The 25,489-nt window shown below is 41.3% G+C and overlaps 2 protein-coding genes across 2 annotated transcripts in view; both read left to right on the top strand.

The window, feature by feature from the left end:
* The window catches only part of LOC143002473 (uncharacterized), a 54,769-nt gene that overhangs the window by 10,078 nt on the left and 19,202 nt on the right, over positions 1-25,489 (top strand). Inside the window, exons 2-5 of the mRNA XM_076152590.1 lie at positions 21,684-21,847; positions 21,944-22,229; positions 22,448-22,611; positions 25,000-25,285. Of these exons, the coding sequence (XP_076008705.1) occupies positions 21,684-21,847; positions 21,944-22,229; positions 22,448-22,611; positions 25,000-25,285 (900 nt within the window). The remainder of the gene's footprint in view (positions 1-21,683; positions 21,848-21,943; positions 22,230-22,447; positions 22,612-24,999; positions 25,286-25,489) is intronic.
* On the top strand, positions 23,216-24,968 carry LOC143002570 (fucolectin-like; the record flags this gene model as incomplete). The annotated part of the gene is made up of 4 exons (XM_076152733.1): positions 23,216-23,375; positions 23,472-23,757; positions 23,976-24,139; positions 24,934-24,968. Coding segments are annotated over 4 exons (645 nt in total), but the record flags the coding sequence as incomplete, so codon positions are not given.

Raw genomic sequence — 25,489 nt, 5'->3', positions numbered from 1 at the left:
TCCTTGTCACCTTGCTGGTTGTGATCACTGACAGAAGTGGCAGCTTTCTAGAAATTCACAATGTGCAGCAGACCACCGACTGAGAGAGCGGCTGACAGCCTCACACACTCACACACATGCAAAGACACATCTGAGAACTCCTGTGAGATAACCTTCACTCATTCATGTCATTGAAGAACAATGTCACATAGAATCAAATGCAAGACAATGAGAATCGCTACAGCTCCTAATTTCACTGAGCTGACCTCAAAGTTCCATGCAGTTGTACTCGGTGTAGGTACGTTTTGACTACTCACACTTAAATTAAATATCCCTGAAGCATAGTGTGAATATGACAATGCTTAACAGGACCTCCATGGGAAAAATCAGTGATTTAAAGTTCGGTTCTTAGATCTTAGGCCTCATTAAATGTACCAGAGTGTAGCGGTCTTACTTTTGATAGTACTGCATCTCACTTATCCAGGCTGCTGGGGAGACATTCCCGCTTCAACGGTGCTCATAGGATGACCCGTCACTGGATGTTCCCCCGTTGGAGAAACTTTATGGACACATCTGTCTACTCTGTTGTTTGATTAAGACAAACAGCTGGAAGAGGACAAAGATGTGGCCCCTTAGCCTCACCATGGAGGACACGCAGGATTTATGACACTGATTTCCTCAGTCTCTCCAGAATCATCACATCATGTTGAGGATGGGCAGCACAGCAGTGGGAAGTAGTGGCATGCAGTATATCAACCATCGCGAGGGTACAGGGGGCTCGACAGGCTGCAGAGACCTGTGCATAGACTGGAGCAGTGCTCATCAAGATTTGTTGTGCAAGAGCCATAAACTAGGGACAGGGAACAAGGGGGTAATCCTCTTTTGACAGGGAATGGAGACTTAACACAAAGGTCTTCAACTATGAAAAAAAAACACGTTATTTACTTGACTACATTCATCCCTCGTTCGTCTGGTCTGCTTGGCACTGGCCAGGATGATAGGGAGGCAAGTTATCAGAGATTTTAACCGTAGAACTATCGGTAGGTAGGTAAAGGTACTCAGAAATAATGCAATTCCTCATAGACCCGGGCCGCTTCTTTCACACAGTGGCCTTCTATCTGAAGTGCACAGTAAATCTATCATCCACATCTGCAGAGGGTAGTGCTGCGTGCATGGCCTGTGAGAGGATAAATATGGACGCTACAGTCCTGCCACCAAGGGTGACAGAAACCATCCATTGCACCAGTGCGCCCACAGCAAACTCAGACTATGGGACTAAGAACAGGACATTGAAGAGCAACTTATACTTCATTTTCTCTGGGCTAGGAGACTTTCTGTCTATTAGCCTTATTTCCATTAAACCTCTCTAAGCAGCAAGCCAGTTCAATATTCCAAATCTACAATAATCCCATCATTGGCCATTAATTGTGGCTGTGATTTTGACAACGACTCAAAACAAAATAAATGCCACTTATTCAGCATGAGGGTAAGCTGTCAAGTAGATGCATTTGGTTTTAAACCACTGTATTATTTAGATATATGGAGAATGATGTAGATGAGACGGAAAAGACATCAATCTTTACTGTGAGCATATTTGGACTAACTAATTCTTAATTATGTACAGTGCATGTCTTTCATTCTCCTGACATCTACCCGACCGTCTCAAGCTTGATGGCGCACTGAAGACAGAGTAACCAGCACAATCATTTCCCTTCTTTCTCCTCCTCCCCCCCTTCTGTTGCATTCTTTCTTTGCCTAGTACATTTTCACTGTTAAATGGAATTATGATCAAAGAGTTTTGTGGCTGCGTATTGTGTGTCCTAACGTTAGTCACACATCAGTGAGTTGAATTTTGATCTGCCTGGAGCGCCGCAGACTAAAAAGCAAGGCAGACAAAGGGAGCGGCGAGGAAGTGGCGGAGGAAGGGGTGTGGGGGTGTGGGTAAAGAAAGTGAAAATAGGAAACATTGCAAAGAAAAAAAATCTACTCTGGTGCCAAGATCATTTTTGTATACAGCTGCCTCTCTCTATCACTCCCTCTCCCTCTCTTGCCATCTCTGTTTCTCTCTTGCCTCCCTTGAAGCTTTTCAGTTAGAGCTGCCACCAAGGGAATTGGAGGATAGGGGATGTGTGTGGAGGAGTGGAGGGAGGGTAACAGACAGAGAAAGACAGATGAAGAGGGAGAGAGTGAGAGTTGGGGGTGGATTGAATAATGAGGTAATGTATAATGCTTGTCTTCTCTTTGTAATGACAGCGCTGCCATGAAATGTCTCCCAACAATTGCTGAAATGTAAAAAAATATAAATAATAATAATCTTACAATCATACATAAAATATTACTGGATAGATGCTTATTCGTCAGCCTTAAGCAAAGTCATATATAAATGTTATATGCATATGTAGCCTTATACTGTATATACTGTATATATTCTTTTTCCCTTTCATTGACACTGTAAACCTGCACGAACCAAGAACTAAATTCTCGCCTTTGATCTCAACAACGATGTACGGTTTAATGTGAACGCTCCACATCCTACATATCTTGGTGAACTCTGTTTTAGTGAAGCTGGATGCACATTTTGAGACTTATGGTATCTAAATCTCATTCAGCACTGGGTCATTTTAAGAGCTGTCTTTCATTGTGTTATTGTCAATTGGTGACATTTAGGTTACTGTTGCAAAACTATCAAACATTAATGCTTGTTGTATGAGACACAACCAGGCAGATTGTGTATGCGGGTGCATTTATTCCCAGTCACACAGAAGTCGGCCATGGCGCAGCTTGTTTACAATGTAAGGCAATTTTTACACGTGTATTCAAAAATAATACAGTGAAAACAGTGTTCAAGCACACTTCCACGTTCTTGAAGTCCGCACACTCCAACTTTTAAAATTTTCTGTCAACTCTCTTCTAATATTATCTTTCAGTACTGCACAGATAATATTCAAATCAACAGCTTCCATGTTTGTACCCTGAAGATCACCCACAGCATGTAAGGCTTCAGGCCCATGTTACACATTTAGCTGAGTCACAAATGATCCTGTCATTGGCCCTTTGGCCCTGAGGTCTAATTATTAGCCCTGCCTCTGGTATGAACGTCCTGCTCATTGCTTTTGCTCAGTGATCAGTCAATTGGATGGGTCAGTAGTTTGTATAATGCATCCACTAATCCTCTCGTGTTAGTGTTATCACTGCACCATTGGTTTGTGCACAGGATGTAGTTCATTCTAAGCACAGTTCTACCTACATTATCTACATTGTTTTTATATTGCATTAATAAACATGAATGAGATTTTAACGTAAAATTGCCTGCATTTCACTACACGCACAAAATGATATAGCAAGCACATCCTGTATGTACACACACACACACACCTCTAACTCTTCACCTCTGCTTAACTCCCCTGACATCCTTTTAGGCCCAAGGGCTTTTGGTACTGAACTCATTCTGAACTCATTAGTGTGCAAATCAGTGTATGTATACCTAAAATAAGGTACCATGTCCACATATTCTTGCTTATATGTAAATGTACGTGTGTGAACTTATGGCTCTCCACAGGCACTCCACAAGCAGACCTGACTTTGCTGAAGGATGTTCAGGAGGCTGAAAACCGTTTGTGGACTGTAAAGTAATATGTGCTTCTCTCTCTCTGTGAGTGAGTGTGTGTGTATGTGTGTGTGTGTGTATTCCTCTGAGTATGTGGGTACACATTTATTTTGCTATCACGAGTACATCCTGAAAAGACCATGACCCTCCCCAGGACCACTCCTCCATCTCTCCCCTCCAGAGGGTCTGAGGGTCTTGGCCTGGAGAAGATAATTGGGAAGAAGAAGACAAGCTGGCAAAGACAGAAATGCCAAAGAAGTTGTGGTTCACCACAGCTCACAAGGGCCATAACAACACACTCGCACCAAACACACATGCAAAACCATGTATGAAATCAATTCAATCAACAGTTCTAATTAAAAGGGGATGTTAGAAAGATTTTAAATAGATCCCCCCCCCCCACCACATTAGTGAAATACTGTCAGACAAAAGGAAACGTGAAGTTAATTCATTTGACTGGGCCTAACCTGCATACAGTGGTATTTTAACAGTTTGTATTGTTGTCATGATATGTTGACAGCTACATCGGCTATATAAAAATAGATTATCATACAATATCAGGTGTCCCATGTCTTTGCATTGATCTCTTGAGGAGCAAAGCCCAAAAGCAGGTAGATATCCCCAGCCTGAGAGAGGCAGCGCTGACCAGGCCAACCTTTGGTGACACAACCAAAGCACACATGGGATCTAAGTGTCTGTGCTAGAAGAAGAGAGTTCAGGGGTCTTGGCTTGGAAAAGATAATTGGGCAGCAGACAGACAGGCCATAGTCAAGCCAGGCCAAATTTATCCAAGTAGCAGACAGACAGACATAAAGTAGGCAGTTAGTGAGTCCAGTGAGGCCACAGAAGCACTGACCGAGCCAACCAGTATGTTGACATGTTTTCACATCCAGAACACACCAGGGGATAGACGGGGGTCTGGTGTGAGGTAGAGATGTGAAACTGCCGTGAGGTGGTGGTGGTGGGGGGGCTGGCCTTTCACTCGGTGGCCTTTATCTCAGCGGTGTTGTGCAGAAGCCCCCTATGTCCTAAAAGTAAGCTTGTGAGTAACACAAACCTTGAATGTTTTCTTTTGAAAAAATATGCAGCACTAATGATTTCTTTAGTTGAGCTGTAAAAATCATTTCCTTAGTGCAGCTTATTATGCCAGCTTCCACTTGTGTTAAATGTGGGCCAAGGGTCAGGAAATACATTTTTAACTAAATTGTGTAGAAGCACTCAAAACACACAGGCAAACACTGAGCAGAAGACTGATGGACATGTTTTTTTCACCGGAGTATAAGTGCAGCTTCTGCCTGAATGAAAGCCCAAAAATTGGAACTCAGCAGCCTCCAATTACATTTTCAATGCTTTTATTTCTTTTCGCTGTGTGCCATGTAACACACCAACACTCACATTTCTAACACAATCTTAGTGACAGAAATATTAGCCTGTTTCAAATTATTATTCAATTCATTATAATTCATTTCAAATTGCATCCAAATGTGAACGGTAGAGCAGTGATAAAGTCCATAATCAGTGAGTTTAACTGACCAGTAGACGTTTCAACATCACCGAAAATACCAAACTCATCCCCTCGCCGCTGCAAATCTCTTAGGGAGCAAACAGCCCCGCTCCACTTCTGTTTGGGCTTAATTGTTCGATTTAGCCATGTAAATTTGAAGCAATTGCCCTGATAATTCATTGGACCACCATGAAGTTCAATAATCAATCAGTACAGCATGGAAGGGATCACAGGTCAATGGTGCACTTACAGAGCTTTGTAACTAAGCTAACGACGGAGAAATACTGTATGTAGTCTATTGGGTGTAATTTTCACTTCCCCCGGCCACAAACGCACACATCCTGCCTGTATCTGCCAATGCACAATGTATATATTCGCGACCATTTCATTCAATACGTTCAAGTAGAATACATACAAGCTATGTTTTTCAGCTGATGTGGGTGATGTGTACAACTGAATTTTTGTCTTTTAGGTGTGATTCATTTCAGATTTGGTCCTCATGTCCTGACATATAAACCTTTGACACTGACGCACACAGTGTAATGTTTCTCCATAATATCCTTTTGAAGAACACACCCAAATATAGAGCAGCTGTTTGGGGGATTTGGGCCAGGTTTCAGACAGTGTGTGTGTGTGTGTGTGTGTGTGTGTGTGTGTGTGTGTGTGTGTGTGTGTGTGTGTGTGTGTGTGTGTGTGTGTGTGTGTGTGTGTGTGTGTATGTGTGTGTATGTGTGCTCCAGGGAGCTGGGCTCAGACCAAATTACCTGTCAGGGGTTGACATCACCTACCCCCCAGCCAATCATACACAGAGGACAACTGGCCCCTGCACCAAGGCTCTTGTGATCTGTCAGAACAACTAACCTCTCCTTTTCTTTCATTCTTTCTTTCTCACTCTCTTTCTTTCTGTCTGTCTGTCTTTCATTCTTTCTTTCTTTCCACATACAGTAAAAAAAAATGCTGATCTCTCTTTCTCTTAGAGACACACACACACACACACACTTGAAGGCAGATGTGTCAGCGGTCATTGTATCCTTAGGTCTGAGGCCCCTAGCTGTCTATTGTCATGCAACCATCATCACTTGTGAACCTATGGCCCCCAACACATGTCTTCTCAATGAGACACTGAGACAAATGGCCCAAAGTGCTCGCATGCACACACATGTAACCGAAAATGAATGTCACCCATCAGCATAATGCCAACACAATGATATATTTTCCCCAACACATCTCCGTCTCTGTTTCATCCAGTCTGTCTCTCTCATGCACACACCCTATGACCCGCCACAGCCACAAGAGAGCGAGAAAATGGAGGCCGACCGACATATCTGATTCGGCTGCACTTGTCAAAACAGCGGTACGAGGCAAGGATTGAAGCCGAATGTTCTCAAGACTGTTCTCTCAAGGTCACAGATGTTTCAACTAGAGGTCCTACTGGGAAAAGACTTGACTGACGACTGAGTCCACATATAGTAAGTGATGTGTATAATGTGTTTTAGCACTGTGGGCCAAGGTTAGATCCTGCCACTGTTTCTGGTCGTGAATGTTAGGGTGTCCCTTAGCGACAGTAGAGTCATTGTGAGGCATATGCCAGTGACACCTGAAACTACACCGACTACAAACTACACAGCAGCTATTTAACTCATTACTATAGAAATCAATTAGATAAGTAGTGATTCCAAGAACAGGAGGCATTAATCAATGAGAACATGTGTTGCATCTTCCCCTTTGGGGGCAAACCAGACATGGAATTTTTTTTCCAGATTTGAATCAACAACAAAATTGGTGTTGCATCAAGTCAAGCCTGCTCACCTAGTTTCATGAAAACCGGTTCATAACTTTTTGAGTAATCCTGCTATCAAGCAAACCAAACAAACAAAAGGACAAACCTACATGGATGGTGGACGTGGTGGACGTAATAGCTGGACTGCATGCATTGTGCTGTCAGGAACTAAAGACAGTTCTGGGTCACTCAAAGCCACTTGTGTCACATGGCAACAAAGCTCCTGTTCCTGACCTGGTTGGAGAACACAAGACCAACCCAACACAATGAAAAACATCCAAGAACATCATTTAGGTCAAGTAGGTGTATATTTGTATATGATTTTTTTCCCCCTTAAATTGTGTAATATGCTGAAGTTCACCATCACTCATGAAGGAGAGGGAGCTGTTGCGCTACATCATTACACTGAATTATACTGATGCGATGGGCATGATTTCACACAAAGGAATAATGTGGTGAGAGGGATTATGTTCCTTTGATATATTGTACCTAACAGATATTTTGTGCTGACAAGTGACATTGTTTGTTCACATAGATACACTATCATAATACAGAATCAAGTTTGGCATCAAGAGTCGTAGAAAAATTTATTTGGTCCAACAGGGAAGAACACGATGAGGCCTTTGCTAATGATAAATCTTGTTTTTCCCCAGTCGTCATTAAACATGAGCACAAAAACAGTTGAAGAGAAGCCGGAAAAAGTTACGTTATATGAATCTAATCAAACAGCCTAAAGAGGGAGCTACTTTCTCGAGGCAGCAGACCAAAGGATAACAAACACCTAAGCTGTCTAAGCCTAATAGGGGATTTTTTGCAACACCATTGATATTGCCTGATAAATCAAGCCCTGCATGCACATGGAAATGCATCATCTGATTTATCCAAGCACCGTGAAAGACCGAAATTGCTTTTTTCCTCTGTGACAACACTCCCCCTCCAGTGCTGAGGGGCTTCTTTTAAAACCTTGGCGCTTCAGCCAGTTTTTTTTCGATGTGTCAGGATTTCTATTCATTTGTAGTGCAGGCATGTAAAACCGGCAGAGGCTCACCCTCATGTAAATATTCTCACTTCTAGTCAATGTAAACCCATTTCCACCAAGAGACAGCTGGACTTAAAGTTATTTAGTGATGCTGTCAGGCGATTTATTCCTACTTGGTCCAATTTACATTGAGCTTTGTCGGTCTAGAGCCATGTGGCTTCCTGGTGGAGATTGAATGTGTATCTGTCCTTTCAAACAGACTGGAGTTTCAGCATTGAGTCTGAGATTGACTAGCTGTCACCAGATATTGATTTCCTTGTGCCTATTTAGTTCATAGCAATAAGCTGAGGTTAAATCCCAAGGTACAACACAGTTCATGCATGGACAGGAGTCTGCAATTTACTAATGCTAATGAGTGTTTTGCCCACATTTAGTCTCATTTAGTAAAATGTTATCCTGACTTACTCTGACACATTTCTCCAACATGTTCCCTTAGATATCATTCCAATTCATACTCTCGTGCATAATGTTGAACTACATTTACAAATATATGAAGAAAGTCTCACAATGAAATCATCATGAAATGAATCAAATTTCTATTGATCAGCTATCTCATTAGAAAAGGATTCCGTTTACTTTTGTTTTCCTTTAACAGGATTAAGCAGAGGAAACAAGGTGGTTTTCTGATGAAGGAATCAGAATCATGAATGAATACAAAATGGATACACAACATGAGAGCTGGGGTAGAATGTTTGGATAAAAAAAATTCCCAGTTTCCAAATGATCACTATTGTCACAATGTGAATGGTGAATTGCCTTCTAAAAGAATAATGAGAAGTCATTAGTTAGCAACACCTGCGAGGCCAGGCATTCCGTGGAAGTGTGTGTGCACGTGTGCGTGCACTGGGTGTTCACGTGTGTGTGCAAGTGGGGTTGGACTTGTCCCAAGATCAGCAATGATACATGTAGTTGTTCCCAGTCTAATAAGAGAGCCTGGAGCGGACACTGCCTCTCTCATCGCCTGTAGCTTAAATAGAATAAATATGAAACTGACATTTTCTTTTCCACCACACCCATCCGTGTGTACACAAAACCTTCAACTTATGGGCAACATTTAATCAAAAAGCACATTGACAGTGAAGTATTATTTACCTGGCCGACTGTGGTTTTGTGTTGAAGTAAATGAGCAAAACACCTCTTATTCCTTCCTTCCTACTTACCTCCTCTTCTTCTTACATACCTCTGCTACTTCTTCTCTTGACAACTACAAACTTTACTTTTGTTTTCCTCTAACAGGATTAAGTAGAGGAAACAAGGTGGTTTTCTGATGAAGCAATCGGAATCGTGAATGAATACAAAATTAATTCACAACATGAGAGCTGGGGTAGAATGTTTGGATAAAAAACATTACCAGTTTCCCAATGATCACTATTGTCACAATGTGAATGGTGAATTGCCTTCTTAAAGAATAATGAGAAGTCATTAGTTAGCAAGACAAACACCTGCGAGGCCAGGCATTCCGTGGGAGTGTGTGTGCACGTGTGCGTGCACTTGTCTGCATGTGGGGTTAGACTTGTCCCAAGATCAGCAATGATACATGTACTTGTTCCCAGTCTTTTAAGAGAGCCTGGAGCGGACACTGCCTTTCTCATCGCCTGTAGCTTAAATAGAATAAATATGAAACTGACATTTTCTTTTCCACCACACCCATCCGTGTGTACACAAAAAAAAACCTTCAACTAATGGGAAACATTTAATCAAAAAGCACATTGACAGTGAAGTATAATTTACCTGGCCGACTCTGTTTTTGTGTTGAAGTAAATGAGCAAAATACCTTTTCTTACTTACCTCCTCTTCTTCTACATACCTCTCCTACTTCTTCTCTTGACAACTACAAACTTTCCAACCAAATGTCATTTACAGTGTAACTATAAGGGATGAATGCAGTTTTCACTTCTGTACAGGGAAGATTACCACAAACCGTGAACGATGGGCAATTTAAATCTATACCCAATATATAACAATGGTTTACAGAGGTAAGAAAAGAAGTGAACTTACAGTAGTTTCAATAGATAAACACACACACACACACACACACACACACACACAGGGTGACACTGTTTAGGCAGATCAGCAGGGGGTGAGGGTTGGCATTTTTCTCAGCTAGGCAGACCACAGATAGCTTATAAATGTTACACAGGTTTGTGTGTGTGTGTGTGTGTGTGTGTGTGTGTGTGTGTGTGTACAGACAAATAAACAGATCTCCAGCTTTCTTCTTCATTTTCTAGGCCTCGGTTGTACAGTATATCGGAGAAACACAAGTCCCTCTTCACTCACCATTACATCTGGGTAACTGGGTGTTAGCCAGATTTGGTTGAACACTTCACACATAGGCAGGATGATAAAAACAAACAAGAATTGGTTATTTAGCAAATAATTGAATGCTTTTCTGAGGTTTATTGATGCTGTATCAGTATTGATGCTGATTGGTGCTTAAAGCATTTCTTCTCTCAGCTTGTACTTCTTACAGCGTGGGTCATTGGACAGAAACACTGTTGGCACATAGTTTCCTAAGAAAAGCCCCTTTTCTGCAATGTTTCCCAGTGAATGTCAAGCCAGATTAGTGGCACAGCGGAGGGACAGTGGTGGGTGAAGAGGTACGTTTGACGTTCATCGCGGGTCAAGGCAGGCGGACCCCCTGCCGGGTGGCCTCGGCTGTCGTAACCTTTAATTACAGCTACATTGACAGGTTTGCAGATGGTCCATCTGAAGAGAGATTAAGGACACAGTGAACACGTACGTTTCCTCTGTGAATTTATCTCCATCCCTTCTTCTGTATCTTTATCTCCGGCCCTTAGCCTTTGTTTGTTTTGCACTGACTTTCAATGTCAAATGTCTCCACGAGGGCAGGACATGCACAATGTGACAGGTCTCTGGCTGTAAAACACACATTCTTCATGGCATCGTTTTCAATATTATTTAGAAGCAGAAGTGACTATATATATATATATAGTAATATTTACCAGAGCCCTTGGCATGAGTGAAACAGTAAGTATGTATTCATAAAGTGTAATAAAAAGTAAAGGGGTGAGATTAGTATGGTGGCTAAAGGCCTCTGCAGAGCCCCTTGATATCTTTGAAAAATCTCTTGATGAAAATTAAGCATGTAACAGAAATGTTTCATTCTTTTCTCCAAGCTTTTTTTCTTTCTTTCTTCCTTTTTAAGTAACACAAAACCCCCTATTCATACTCTTGAAAGCTACTTTTCGCTCATTCATTAAAAAATCACTGTAGCATTTCAGTTTTTCTGGGACATTCAAAGAAAAAAAAAAAGCTCTCAGTAATTGACGTCATTACCATGCATAACCTGTCATTGCCTCGATAAATGCACAGGAGCAGAAATTCACTCAAATGGCACAGAGGAAGAGTCAGGTACAGGAAGGTGGAGCTAGACAAAGGAGTGCACTGGGATAATGACACGCATTTGTTCCTTTTAGTCACATAGAGTCGAAAATAAGAACAGAGAGAGAATGAAGTAAAGCAGGGGAAAGAGGAGAAACACAGGCACAGGAGGGAAATAGAGAGGAAACGCTAATGAGAGAGGAGAGCAATCATTTCTTCAAGTGATTGCATAGATGAGGGATAATTTATTATACATGTGTGCCTAGTTTCCTTTGACTTAGATGCATTAGCGTTGCCCCATCACTGTTTCTCAATAGATCGCTAGAATCGCAATTTAGTCCCCCACTATTATGCAGATAGCAACTGTTGGCCAAGTCCTAATTCATAGATTACACTCGGTGGCCCCTTGCCAAACCATTGTCCCATAATTAATGACTCATTCCCAGTGCTTTCCTTCAGTGAGGTTATTGCTATTTACAGCGGAAAGCCCTGAGAGGGAGAAACAGCGGTGACAGACACAAAGTGGATTTACGAGATCAATAAAACATGCAAACAGGAACCCACCAAACTTTTAAAACATATACATGATTCATAATAATAATGTAGATAAAAATAAATGGGTCATGCAATTTACAGATTGTTATAGCTTTCAATTAGTATGGGGACGTTGTCACCTATCCTGGCACATAATGAACATAAATGAATTATACGATAGATTGTGGGGTAATTCTCAAAGTATGCCATCTGTGGTTTATATGGTTTAAAGCTCCAGGGAAGGCTTTGATTGCCATTTACATGTAGATATTATGGTAGCTACTGTATGTATGCATCTAAACAAGTACACAAGTACACACATGCAGGGAAGTCTGGTGATGATTTGTCCCATTCTCATTCAATTTCAGCCAAACAGATACATACTACTACAGACTACAGACACACACTATCCACATGCACAAACACAAAGTGATCATTTCCCAGCCCGAATTCTGGAAAAGCCATTTTTTGTGGGTGCTCTTACAGGTGTGCTAACCACATGAACTCTCTCTTTCACATACACACACCCACGTGTGCAAATGTAGCTTTCAGCTTCTCTTTTCCACCCAAAACTGCAGTTCCACATAAATATTTGCAGATGTGTTTGCAATGGGAGTGTTGCTGCATGTAGACATGTGAGAAAGGTCCAGGTTGAAATGTGATCTAAATAAATATCGGAAGAAAATCAGTCAAAGACATCCTGGCTGCTGAAAAACACATACAAACAAATGTATTGCCCACATGAGCATGTACACCCGCATGCACACAGACACATTCAAGCAGTGCGAAAAAAATCAGCCTTGGACATGACAGGAATGCAGACAGACAGCCGTGTGTAAAAATGCCCATCTCTCCATCCATTCACCCATCCACTTATCCCACCATCCATTTGTTCATCCGTCCATCTCTCTGCCAATTCGTTTATCGGTCCATCGATCCCCCACCCATCTGTCTGCTCGTCCATCCATCAAACCTTGTTTTGAATTAGGGTGTGAGACAGAAGCTCTGACCTGGAGGCCCAGATGATCTGGACAGGTCTCGGAAAGATTTAAGGAGGTCTGAATGAAATCATATAATACAATTAGTGTATATTTGTATGTACTTATTGCTTCCACCGTTGCTTTTTAAACTCAAAGATGCCAGTAAAATGGATAATCCTAGGAGCTATACCTGAAAGCATTCCATCAAAATTCCTCATGGGGAATAATTTGGAGCTGTGACCGACGACGAATTTCCAATTAACTCACCTAAATAAAGGGCTGGTGGTGGTGATAATTCTAAAGATTGTACTCACATTTGCACAATTCAAGTCACTAGTTGACAAGTACACCTGAGAAACCTGCTTCCAGGTATAGCTCCTGGGCTTGTCTCCATAGGTGTCTCCGTAGGTGTATCATATAGTACTGGAACTATTTGCTATGTATACTCAAATAGTTCCTGGCGGTGCCGAAGTACAATATGAATCACCTGTGGAAACACTTGGGAGAGCAGAGTGTTTACGTTGTGTCAATGGCAGAGAACAGTTTCAAGGTAAGATAATTTCACATAAGCTTTCCATAAGAGTGCATGTATCTCCTGTCACCTCACTCAATTTATGTCAAAAAAGTGCATTTGGTGTGTATCAGTCAGAAACAAAAATAGCTACACACAGTGGCGGGACAAAATAGCGTTTATGCTTTATTTATGATAGTTTATTATTATGTATAGCAGATAATCTTATATCATATATATAAATATAACGCAGATCTTTGAGACCTTAAAGACAAATTAAAAACAACACTGTCCAAACAAGTGGACAGTGTATGCTGGCTGTATCTAACTGCACATGCTCATCATGTAACCGCACACACACACACAAACACATACACTCTTGCACAGCACACACACACACACACACACACACACACACAAAGCATACACAAAAGAAAAAAGAGTAACCTGCCCAAAGCCAAGGTCAGAGGGCTGCAACATAGATGAGCATATTCTATCAAAGAGGGAGAGGTTATGCAAATAGGATCCCTGCAATTAAAGAAAATTCATGCATAATACATCCAGCCTCTGGAATGGTGTGTGTGTGTGTGTGTGTGTGTGTGTGTGTGTGTTTTCAGTCATTTTTCATAGCTTTTTTCCTCCCATATCAACGTTACTGATGGTAGAAGTCACCGCACAGGTTGACCACCACTGTTGAAACACTTTCTGCTATTTCCAGTGAGTTCCAGGAAAACTGTGCAGCCTTGCGTTTCACAGAGCACTGATGCACACAGAATTTCTCAGGCCAGGAGAAAGCTTGATGTTAACCATGCATCTGAATTTAGTGAGTTGTTTTTGACAAAGTCTGTGTAAAGAACGCCTGAATGAGCTTGTGAGCATGACTTTCTCTCACGCAAAGAAATTCTTAACAGATGGCACAAACAGTGTCCATCCCAGCAGAAATACAGTACGTCTACAAATCAATTATCATTGTTTATTATGCATATAGTGTTAAAAAAATACATGCACATACATGAACACCCTTTCCTACCTTGGGTGAGTGCTCACAGCAGGCCATATGCTGTGCTTAATCAGCTGAAAATGTATTTCACTACACTGCGTGCCAAGTCAAGAGGAAAAAGATTTCTAGCTCTTTTAGCTCAATTGTGCTTCTGAACAGATTGCACTGATAAAAACCCAGATCATCAGTTATTGATTCATGTAGCTGATTGTAGATACCAATCCTGAAAATGTATCTAACCCCAATAGAACACCGTCCACTCCAGCCAATAGGTCAAAGCACAGTACATGTGTACCAGCAGTACACCTGATGACTGTTGACATTCCCTGCATATATGAAACATAAACTAATAACAAAAATGGTGCAATATTCTAATTCTGTGAAAAACAAAACTCCAGTGGAGTGTATTCAGTATATTGCTGGCTTGGGCACTTGCTGACAGACCTCACTATTCCCTGACTGAGCTGGCTGGCTCACTGTAATTATGCTTATCCTCTTTTGGGGTGACCCCCACCCTCTCATCCCCATTTGCCCCTGAAATCTTTATGCAGCCTGAGCCAGTTGTCATGGAAACAAGAAGCACGCCAGGCACATGGTCCCCCCCCTTCAAATACAATTAATATGCAGCCTGATTTATCCCCCCTTTCTTAGACGGGGTATGTGGGAGGGGGATGTGGTAATTGGGGTAAGAGAAAAGGGAGGGAGCGAGATTAAATTAGCAGTTTTTTTGTGTGTGAGCAAGTGTGGGGATGTGTAGCTGTATGAGAGTGGAAGGATGAATTGATGGGTGGTGGACAAAAAAAGAAAAAATGAATGATAAGGAAAAGGGACGAGATGAGATGATGAGATGATTCTTAGTCAATCTTCAGCTTCCAATAAAACTGTTCTCTCCTTTCCTTTTGGAAATGTGACAGTTGGGACATTATAATGACAAAAGAAGGGTGTAAGGATGCTGAAAAGCCAGATTGAAAGAGAAATGTTGCAAATAGAAAGATAGAGAACATACTGTATATTAATTTCCATTAATATATTCAGTTAAATCAATTAATTTTACCTAAAAATACTTATAGCCTTCTCTTCGTCCATATTTCTATTATACTGATGTTAACCTTCTTTTCTCATCCTCTTTCTGCTCATCCTCGAGTCTCTCCATCTCTTTCTCCTCTTATATATCCATCAAGTCCAACAGCACACATTATCCTCTCTCATTAGACACAACACAAGAGTCCTTCAGCTGCAGCAGAGGGCTTGATCTTACAAGGGGGCCAAGGCAGAGAAGGCAGAGAGGGGGGAAAAGGGAACGAATGGTAGAAAAAGACACAAGGAACATTTCCTGGAGTAAGCCTGAGCGAAAACGGGAGAGGGAGGGAACGGACAGAACGAAGAGGGGCGCGCCAGGTGACAGCCACACAGAGGCAGTCGGGTGGAAAGAGCCAAACGCTGGAGCCAATTAATTCCCACCACATGTTTTGAGACAAAAGCCCAGGCACTTGACCCTCCTGTGAGCTGAGAGATGGAGGAAGAGAGGAATGGGTGTAAGCAAAAGAAGGAAGGCTGCATGAAGGGACTGACAAAGGGTGGATGAAGGAAGGAGTGCAGACACAGGGGCAGGTGCAGAGAATGAAGAGACCAGAGGCAAATGAACTGGAGTGACAGACAAATGGAGATGATGAAGAGGGAGGAGGAGGAGGAGGAGGAGGGGTGGAGAAGAGGAGAGACATTGGGAGTCATATACATTTATAGGCTTTAAATGAGTAGGCCCCAGTGGGCTGCTGCCACGTTCTAACAAGGTCCTCTCTGGTCCTTTCTGCATGGAGTTTGCATGTTCTCCTTGTGTCTTCTTGGACTTCCTCATCTGCTCAGGTTTCCAGTGCAAAACATGTGTTGGCTTAATTACTTAACCAAGGCACTTGGTTGTACATCTGGAGTACACAGTGCTGGACTAGCTTAGATATGTAATACAATGACTTCAAAGTCTCCTTGTTGTCGCCAAGAAACAGGATAGTTGACAAGTATGAAGCACCATTTCCCGTATTTTACACGTGTGTAAGTGAAAGTCTATTTCTTCATTCGATATAAAGGTGTATGTCGATCAAGGTGTTGACGTACAGTTTTGCAGTACTAGCTCATAACATCAAGGTGTCCTTTTTGGGAAAGTGCATACTGTAATTGCAGCACCTTTAAGCCGTCTCCAGTTTGATTGTGCAGCTAATTGGATGGCTATGCGATTGTGAACTACATGAATGTCAAATAAAAAATACATTAAAAGTGAGTTTTGGAATTTAAACCATGCACCAGTATGGAGGAGTTGGACCACATGGGACTTACAGGTATGGAAGGGTACATTGATAATTGAACACTTTACCAGAGATGTGCTATCTCTGACAACTTTTCCTTGTCATGTGGTTGCACTGCTACATACTTCAGAAAACATTGAATTATGGGATTCTGCTGTATCTATACGGCAGTAAAAGTACATCACCTGAAGCTTTGCATATTGTTGACTTAACTGAACTAACCCTTGAAGTAAATCAAACAAGCTTCCAGCCCCCCAGCCCAGTCTATTACATTTAGCAGTGAACTTGTACTTCCAGCTGTTGCTGACAGCATTGCTCCAAGAGATCATGATGCGCACATTTATTTTGACAAATTACAAATTAGAAGCTCATATATCTGCCAATGCCATGTAAAACCTTCTACTATTAGTTCCAAGTACAACCCCCACCAACCAACCAGCAAACTTTTGGCTCTACAAAGTCCGGTTCCAAATGTATTAACTCAATTTAACTTACTGTTATAACACCGCCATCATGTGCAATTGATGTTTCTCTTCTCTTTTTCTGGCACAAGTAGTGGGTGCACATGCTTATCACGTATAGTCGGACTTGATTAGTTCATTTCATGAAAAACAACACTTTTTGAATATTTTTTGAAAATGCACTAATCTAGTTAACATTACCACAGAACAGCACCACAAGATAACTGCGCCCGCACGCGCACACACACACACACACACACACACACCATGTGGCTGCTCAGGGAGACTGTAAAAAACTAAATAACAACAAAGGAAGATTTGAGAATGATTTCTGCTGATAGTTTGGGTGACTAGTTGCTTTACAGCCACTAGACTTGGATCTGTGGAATAGCAACCACAGAAACAAGGAGCGAGAGGACGAAGAGTGAAATAAGGCTTTGGTGGGGGTTGGTGGGTGTTGGGTAAATGAGTGCGGACTGATATACAGATGGTATGATACAATTATATATTCTGGTTTTGCTCACAAATGCTGTTGCTTGACTGTGTTAATTAATTGTCCAAATACAACAGCACGATAGTGTCCTGAAAAAAACCCAAACTAAGGTTATATTTGTAATATTTTGTGTCTGTGGAGAAAGATTCATTTTGCAACTGCTTGAAAGTATGAGCTGGCAGAATATTTTTGGCAGAATCATCAGCATACGTCAAAGGGCAAATTAACAAAGAATTTACAGCTGTTTTTTAAGTGCAAATGAGTCAAATAGCATTTGTCCCTATTTACAGAGTTCCATCACTTCAGTTCAGTCAGGTTTCAAGTCTTACAGAGTAAATGGCGGATATCAATATGCAAAATATGGGAAGTGTCATGCATTCATGCAGCATATCACACTCATCATCCTCACACCCAGTATTACCTTCATCTCCAGTCTATTAGTTCTGTTCTCACCACTTTGTGTATTTTAGATTACCTGTCATTCCTCTCCACACCAGCATCTGTCGCAGTCCTGTGCCACCCACTTCCTGCCTGTTTTCCCACATTTCCTTTCGTACATCAGTTCCCTATCTGGTCATTAGGCCTAGTATACTACACAGTATTTACACCATGTCAGTCATCTGTTCCCTGCCAGATTGTCAAGTAACTTGAAGTCTGCCGATTCTTTACCTTGTCCTGCTATTGTAGTGTCGCCTATAGGAAGTCTCACTGAGAATCAGTCAAATGATATACTTATTACATATTCACCTTTTAATCTCTGTAGAAATCTTGTCTTTATATGAGTTGAATATTTCTCAGAATATCCTAAAATCAGCTGTATTGATTGATCTAAATTCCTTAAAGTCATAAGTTACTGAATGTTTGTTGATCAGACTCACTTTTTTGAAGGATGCAGCATTGTTAAGAATCATTTATGCTCATTTATGCTCTCCATTTGCTTCCACACTTGCATAACTGGGTCTTAAATTATGCAGTGGCTACTCCTTAACCAATAATGTTAGAGAGGATGAGGTAGCGTTGATGAATAGCAATGACCCACAGGAAATCCTTCCTTCCTGTGGGTCAAGGGATGGACAGCGGGGACATAGGGACTAAGTCTTTGGCCCATCTGCGACCAGCCCTTCCCCCCTAGTATGCTGTACAAGTTGTGTATATTGTAAATACTCTTACCTCCAAGGCCAGATGCACATTTTGTACTTTGTACCCTTTGTACTCCTTATGTGCTTTGTTGTCCTTTGTTATGTATTTTGTTCCCCTATTGTGTGTACTTTGTTATCTTGCATGCATTCTTGCACATTTTTTTGCACTAGAGGTGATTCTTCTTTTCATTCTCCGCTGTACTGTAACTGTTGCACAGATAATTTCCCTCGGGACAATAAACTTTTATCTTATCTTCTCTTGTCTTAGGTCTGAGTACAAGGAACATAAAGATGACTTATTCATGAATTAATAATGTAATAATGTAAGTAATAGCAAAGAAAGTAAGGACAGATAAGTTATTTAGTTCTATCTGCTTTGAATTGTCCTTGTCAGACAAAATGCTAGAGGAAAGAGAAAACTGAGAAGATATTTGATATTATTTGATTGCTTGATCGACTACCTCCTTCCACCTCAACATGCTCAACGCCCCATGTTAGGAGCATCTCTCGGGGAAAGTAGTCTGGAACAATTACTCTAAGAGAATGGACAATCTAACGCTAAGAAGTCCTTAAAAAGGACCTCAAAGAGCAAATGATTAAGCAGAGATTGCTTCCCTGGAGAGCCACAGTGGAGCGTCCGTTCTTTCACATAGTTTCTCTTTTGATTTTATCCTTATCTCCTTCATTCCTACTTTGCTTCCTTGCTCCTTTTTGTCCATCCTTCCTTTCCTGCTACCGCCGCTTGTCCGAGTTGAATGTCTCTTATCCCAATTTTGTCTCCTCCAGGGCATAAAGAAAGTCATCAGAGAAAGACTACCACAAAAGAGAGAACAAGGACCAGAAATCCGAGAAAATTGTGAATGTCACATCTGTGATGCCTTTATAGATTTGATGTTTCTGCAGGACTCCTTAAGATTGTAGCTATTTCTTAACTGAGACTGTCCAGTTGAAGAGGGAATACTCGTTTCTGTACCTCACACTGGACACTTCTAACATAAGAAAAAAGTTAACATGTCATCACTAACAGCCATTCTTTTAATGTTCTCTCTCAACGTGCCCCTTGTGTTATTTACATCTTACATAGATTTAAGGTTTCTAAACCACAATTATGCTTCCCTGAAGCTTTTCCCATCCATGAGTGTTACATTTATGTAGATCCAAAAAATGTAATTACATTACCATCACTGCCAGTACTATAAGATAATTTCTGTATAATATAAATGTTCCCAAACATCAGGTAAGCTTTTGACTAGATCGTGTGTACAATCACCACATTACACACCATTTTATTAGTGTCAGATATTCACACATACAGTACATACAGTATTTGACAGTCAGGTTAGCTGACTGTGGCATCATTAGAAATGCAGGCATGACCTACTTCATGTCCCCTTCATAGTGGGCACATAGCTTATGACCTGTGCACACAGACATGCAGTAACGCACACAGTGGGCATATTAATGAGAGAAGGAAAAGATAAGACAGGGAAGTAAGAGAAGGATGTTCTGCTTTTCCAACCATCTTATGCTCTCCATAATGTCTGAACCGAGGAGAGTGCTGTGCTCAACGGCTAAATGGAGCTGAGCTCGTCAACAGCAAGTTAGGAATACTGGTACTCCTGGCATAGTGATACAAAGTAGCAAGGATACGTGAAAAGTTACTATTGTTATTTTGTTGCCTGGATGACCAGTTCCTTATCAAGTTCAACGGCCATCATTAGGAAAATAATTGACTAGAGAATGCAGTGCTTGACTAGTTCAAATTGTACCAAACACAGAGCTCCATAATAGAGCTGGAACGAGCAAGCCATACAAACAACCAACACCACATACCCGCAATTTAAGTGAAAATCGCTTGAATGCTGTTACTACTAATCTGTACAATATCATTTGTCTTAATTAACATGAAGATTACACAGCCTGGTTCTCTTTAAGGTTTTAGTTCACTTCTTTTCTCTCCATATTTGTCCTCTCTGTTAAAAAAAAGCGATGAATACTTTCATCAGGTGCTGCCTTTGGTTATGAGATAACCGGTTAAACAGAACTTTGAAACAATATTTGTGATCCACTTACAGATGGGCTGTGTCAGACGGTTAAAGCAGAGAAAATAAAGCAGAAAAGCTACTGGGAAGCACACAAGCTACTGACAAGCCTACAGGTAAGTCGTCCTGCCACCAGCAGACAAGCTACTGACAAGCCTACAGGTAAGTCATCCTGCCATCATTCTAACATTGAGGGCTTTGGTTACTTCTGTGGTGTACCATTTGCTTTAGTGATAGCAGCTCTTAAAACGAATGTCCCATTTAACTGAATAGAATTTTCGACAAGATGATGACTGCATATGCAATCTTGGCTTTACTGGCGGTTACAGGGCAGATAAGTTGCAGAGGTAAGATTTTGAATTGTTTTTAAAAAATGAATCAATATCCCTCAACAGAATAGGAAAGTGATTATAAGATGGATTATAAAAATGTGAATATTGCATCATTTTAAATTTCACAACTTTGCTTAGGACCCAACATCGCAAGAGGTGGAAAAGTAGCTCAGTCCTCAGTGTATGGTGGATATGCCTTCCCTACAAGAGCCATTGACGGCAACCGTGCTAGCAACTGGAGACAGAAGTCCTGTACCCACACAAATAAGGATTACAAGCCATGGTGGAGAGTTGATCTCAGGGGGACGTACAAAGTCAATTATGTCACTATCACCAACAGAAGAGACTGCTGTTCTCAACGGCTCAATGGAGCTGAGATCCACATTGGAAATTCTCTCTGTGATAATGGCAATGCTAATCCCAGGTAGCTTCTCCTCATCTTATTTGTTTTCGCATTTTTGATCCTAGGTATGTTTATGACAAGCCAGTACCCTTCTTGATATTACATTGATTCTGAAACTGAAAAACACAATTATCTCCTCAGTTACCATTAGAAACATCTCACAGTGATTAGTATATTGACATTGTTAAGTAACTGTCTGTGAAAGTTCTGTTAACACAATTATTCTCTCTTTTTCCTCAGATGCACTGTCATCTCGTCTATCCCAGCTGGTGGCACCAGAACCTTCAAATGTACCGGGATGGTGGGCCGTTATGTTAACATTGTGATTCCTAGAAAGAAACAATACCTGACTCTGTGTGAGGTTGAAGTCTTTGGTGAACTTTCTGGTGAAATCAAACCTACAGGTGAGTTTACTTGTGTAAAATGTATTACAGCTGACACAGTTGATAGTTCTGTTATTTTCCTATGATCGTCAATACCCATTTCACAACTTTGCTTAGGACCCAACATCGCAAGAGGTGGAAAAGTAGCTCAGTCCTCAGTGTATGGTGGATATGCCTTCCCTACAAGAGCCATTGACGGCAACCGTGCTAGCAACTGGAGACAGAAGTCCTGTACCCACACAAATAAGGATTACAAGCCATGGTGGAGAGTTGATCTCAGGAAGACGTACAAAGTCAATTATGTCACTATCACCAACAGAAGAGACTGCTGTTCTCAACGGCTCAATGGAGCTGAGATCCACATTGGAAATTCTCTCAGTGATAATGGCAATGCTAATCCCAGGTAGCTTCTCCTCATCTTATTTGTTTTCACATTTTGATCCTGGGTATGTTTATGACAAGCCAGTACCCTTCTTGATATTACATTGATTCTGAAACTGAAAAACACAATTATCTCCTCAGTTACCATTAGAAACATTTCACAGTGATTAGTATATTGACGTTGTTAAGTTACTGTCTGTGAAAGTTCTGTTAACACAATTATTCTCTCTTTTTCCTCAGATGCACTGTCATCTCGTCTATCCCAGCTGGTGGCACCAGAACCTTCAAATGTACCGGGATGGTGGGCCGTTATGTTAACATTGTGATTCCTAGAAAGAAACAATACCTGACTCTGTGTGAGGTTGAAGTCTTTGGTGAACTTTCTGGTGAAATCAAACCTACAGGTGAGTTTACTTGTGTAAAATGTATTACAGCTGACACAGTTGATAGTTCTGTTATTTTCCTATGATCGTCAATACCCATTTCACAACTTTGCTTAGGACCCAACATCGCAAGAGGTGGAAAAGTAGCTCAGTCCTCAGTGTATGGTGGATATGCCTTCCCTACAAGAGCCATTGACGGCAACCGTGCTAGCAACTGGAGACAGAAGTCCTGTACCCACACAAATAAGGATTACAAGCCATGGTGGAGAGTTGATCTCAGGGGGACGTACAAAGTCAATTATGTCACTATCACCAACAGAAGAGACTGCTGTTCTCAACGGCTCAATGGAGCTGAGATCCACATTGGAAATTCTCTCAGTGATAATGGCAATGCTAATCCCAGGTAGCTTCTCCTCATCTTATTCGTTTTCACATTTTGATCCTGGGTATGTTTATGACAAGCCAGTACCCTTCTTGATATTACATTGATTCTGAAACTGAAAAACACAATAATCTCCTCAGTTACCATTAGAAACATCTCACAGTGATTAGTATATTGACGTTGTTAAGTTACTGTCTGTGAAAGTTCTGTTAACACAATTATTCTCTCTTTTTCCTCAGATGCACTGTCATCTCGTCTATCCCAGCTGGTGGCACCAGAACCTTCAAATGTACCGGGATGGTGGGCCGTTATGTTAACATTGTGATTCCTAGAAAGAAACAATACCTGACTCTGTGTGAGGTTGAAGTCTTTGGTGAACTTTCTGGTGAAATCAAACCTACAGGTGAGTTTACTTGTGTAAAATGTATTACAGCTGACACAGTTGATAGTTCTGTTATTTTCCTATGATCGTCAATACCCATTTCACAACTTTGCTTAGGACCCAACATCGCAAGAGGTGGAAAAGTAGCTCAGTCCTCAGTGTATGGTGGATATGCCTTCCCTACAAGAGCCATTGACGGCAACCGTGCTAGCAACTGGAGACAGAAGTCCTGTACCCACACAAATAAGGATTACAAGCCATGGTGGAGAGTTGATCTCAGGGGGACGTACAAAGTCAATTATGTCACTATCACCAACAGAAGAGACTGCTGTTCTCAACGGCTCAATGGAGCTGAGATCCACATTGGAAATTCTCTCAGTGATAATGGCAATGCTAATCCCAGGTAGCTTCTCCTCATCTTATTCGTTTTCACATTTTGATCCTGGGTATGTTTATGACAAGCCAGTACCCTTCTTGATATTACATTGATTCTGAAACTGAAAAACACAATTATCTCCTCAGTTACCATTAGAAACATCTCACAGTGATTAGTATATTGACGTTGTTAAGTTACTGTCTGTGAAAGTTCTGTTAACACAATTATTCTCTCTTTTTCCTCAGATGCACTGTCATCTCGTCTATCCCAGCTGGTGGCACCAGAACCTTCAAATGTACCGGGATGGTGGGCCGTTATGTTAACATTGTGATTCCTAGAAAGAAACAATACCTGACTCTGTGTGAGGTTGAAGTCTTTGGTGAACTTTCTGGTGAAATCAAACCTACAGGTGAGTTTACTTGTGTAAAATGTATTACAGCTGACACAGTTGATAGTTCTGTTATTTTCCTATGATCGTCAATACCCATTTCACAACTTTGCTTAGGACCCAACATCGCAAGAGGTGGAAAAGTAGCTCAGTCCTCAGTGTATGGTGGATATGCCTTCCCTACAAGAGCCATTGACGGCAACCGTGCTAGCAACTGGAGACAGAAGTCCTGTACCCACACAAATAAGGATTACAAGCCATGGTGGAGAGTTGATCTCAGGGGGACGTACAAAGTCAATTATGTCACTATCACCAACAGAAGAGACTGCTGTTCTCAACGGCTCAATGGAGCTGAGATCCACATTGGAAATTCTCTCAGTGATAATGGCAATGCTAATCCCAGGTAGCTTCTCCTCATCTTATTTGTTTTAACATTTTGATCCTGGGTATGTTTATGACAAGCCAGTACCCTTCTTGATATTACATTGATTCTGAAACTGAAAAAGACAATTATCTCCTCAGTTACCATTAGAAACATCTCACAGTGATTAGTATATTGACGTTGTTAAGTAACTGTCTGTGAAAGTTCTGTTAACACAATTATTCTCTCTTTTTCCTCAGATGCACTGTCATCTCGTCTATCCCAGCTGGTGGCACCAGAACCTTCAAATGTACCGGGATGGTGGGCCGTTATGTTAACATTGTGATTCCTAGAAAGAAACAATACCTGACTCTGTGTGAGGTTGAAGTCTTTGGTGAACTTTCTGGTGAAATCAAACCTACAGGTGAGTTTACTTGTGTAAAATGTATTACAGCTGACACAGTTGATAGTTCTGTTATGTTCCTATGATCGTCAATACCCATTTCACAACTTTGCTTAGGACCCAACATCGCAAGAGGTGGAAAAGTAGCTCAGTCCTCAGTGTATGGTGGATATGCCTTCCCTACAAGAGCCATTGACGGCAACCGTGCTAGCAACTGGAGACAGAAGTCCTGTACCCACACAAATAAGGATTACAAGCCATGGTGGAGAGTTGATCTCAGGAAGACGTACAAAGTCAATTATGTCACTATCACCAACAGAAGAGACTGCTGTTCTCAACGGCTCAATGGAGCTGAGATCCACATTGGAAATTCTCTCAGTGATAATGGCAATGCTAATCCCAGGTAGCTTCTCCTCATCTTATTCGTTTTCACATTTTGATCCTGGGTATGTTTATGACAAGCCAGTACCCTTCTTGATATTACATTGATTCTGAAACTGAAAAACACAATCATCTCCTCAGTTACCATTAGAAACATCTCACAGTGATTAGTATATTGACGTTGTTAAGTAACTGTCTGTGAAAGTTCTGTTAACACAATTATTCT

Source organism: Genypterus blacodes, unplaced genomic scaffold (assembly GCF_046128005.1).
Source record: "Genypterus blacodes isolate CSIRO-AG114 ecotype Tasmania unplaced genomic scaffold, CSIRO-AGI_Gbla_v1 ptg000057l_1, whole genome shotgun sequence".
In the NCBI taxonomy this organism is placed as follows: Eukaryota; Metazoa; Chordata; class Actinopteri; order Ophidiiformes; family Ophidiidae; genus Genypterus; species Genypterus blacodes.
Note: the sequence above shows the minus strand (reverse complement) of the source record. Positions and strands in the feature narration are given on the sequence as shown.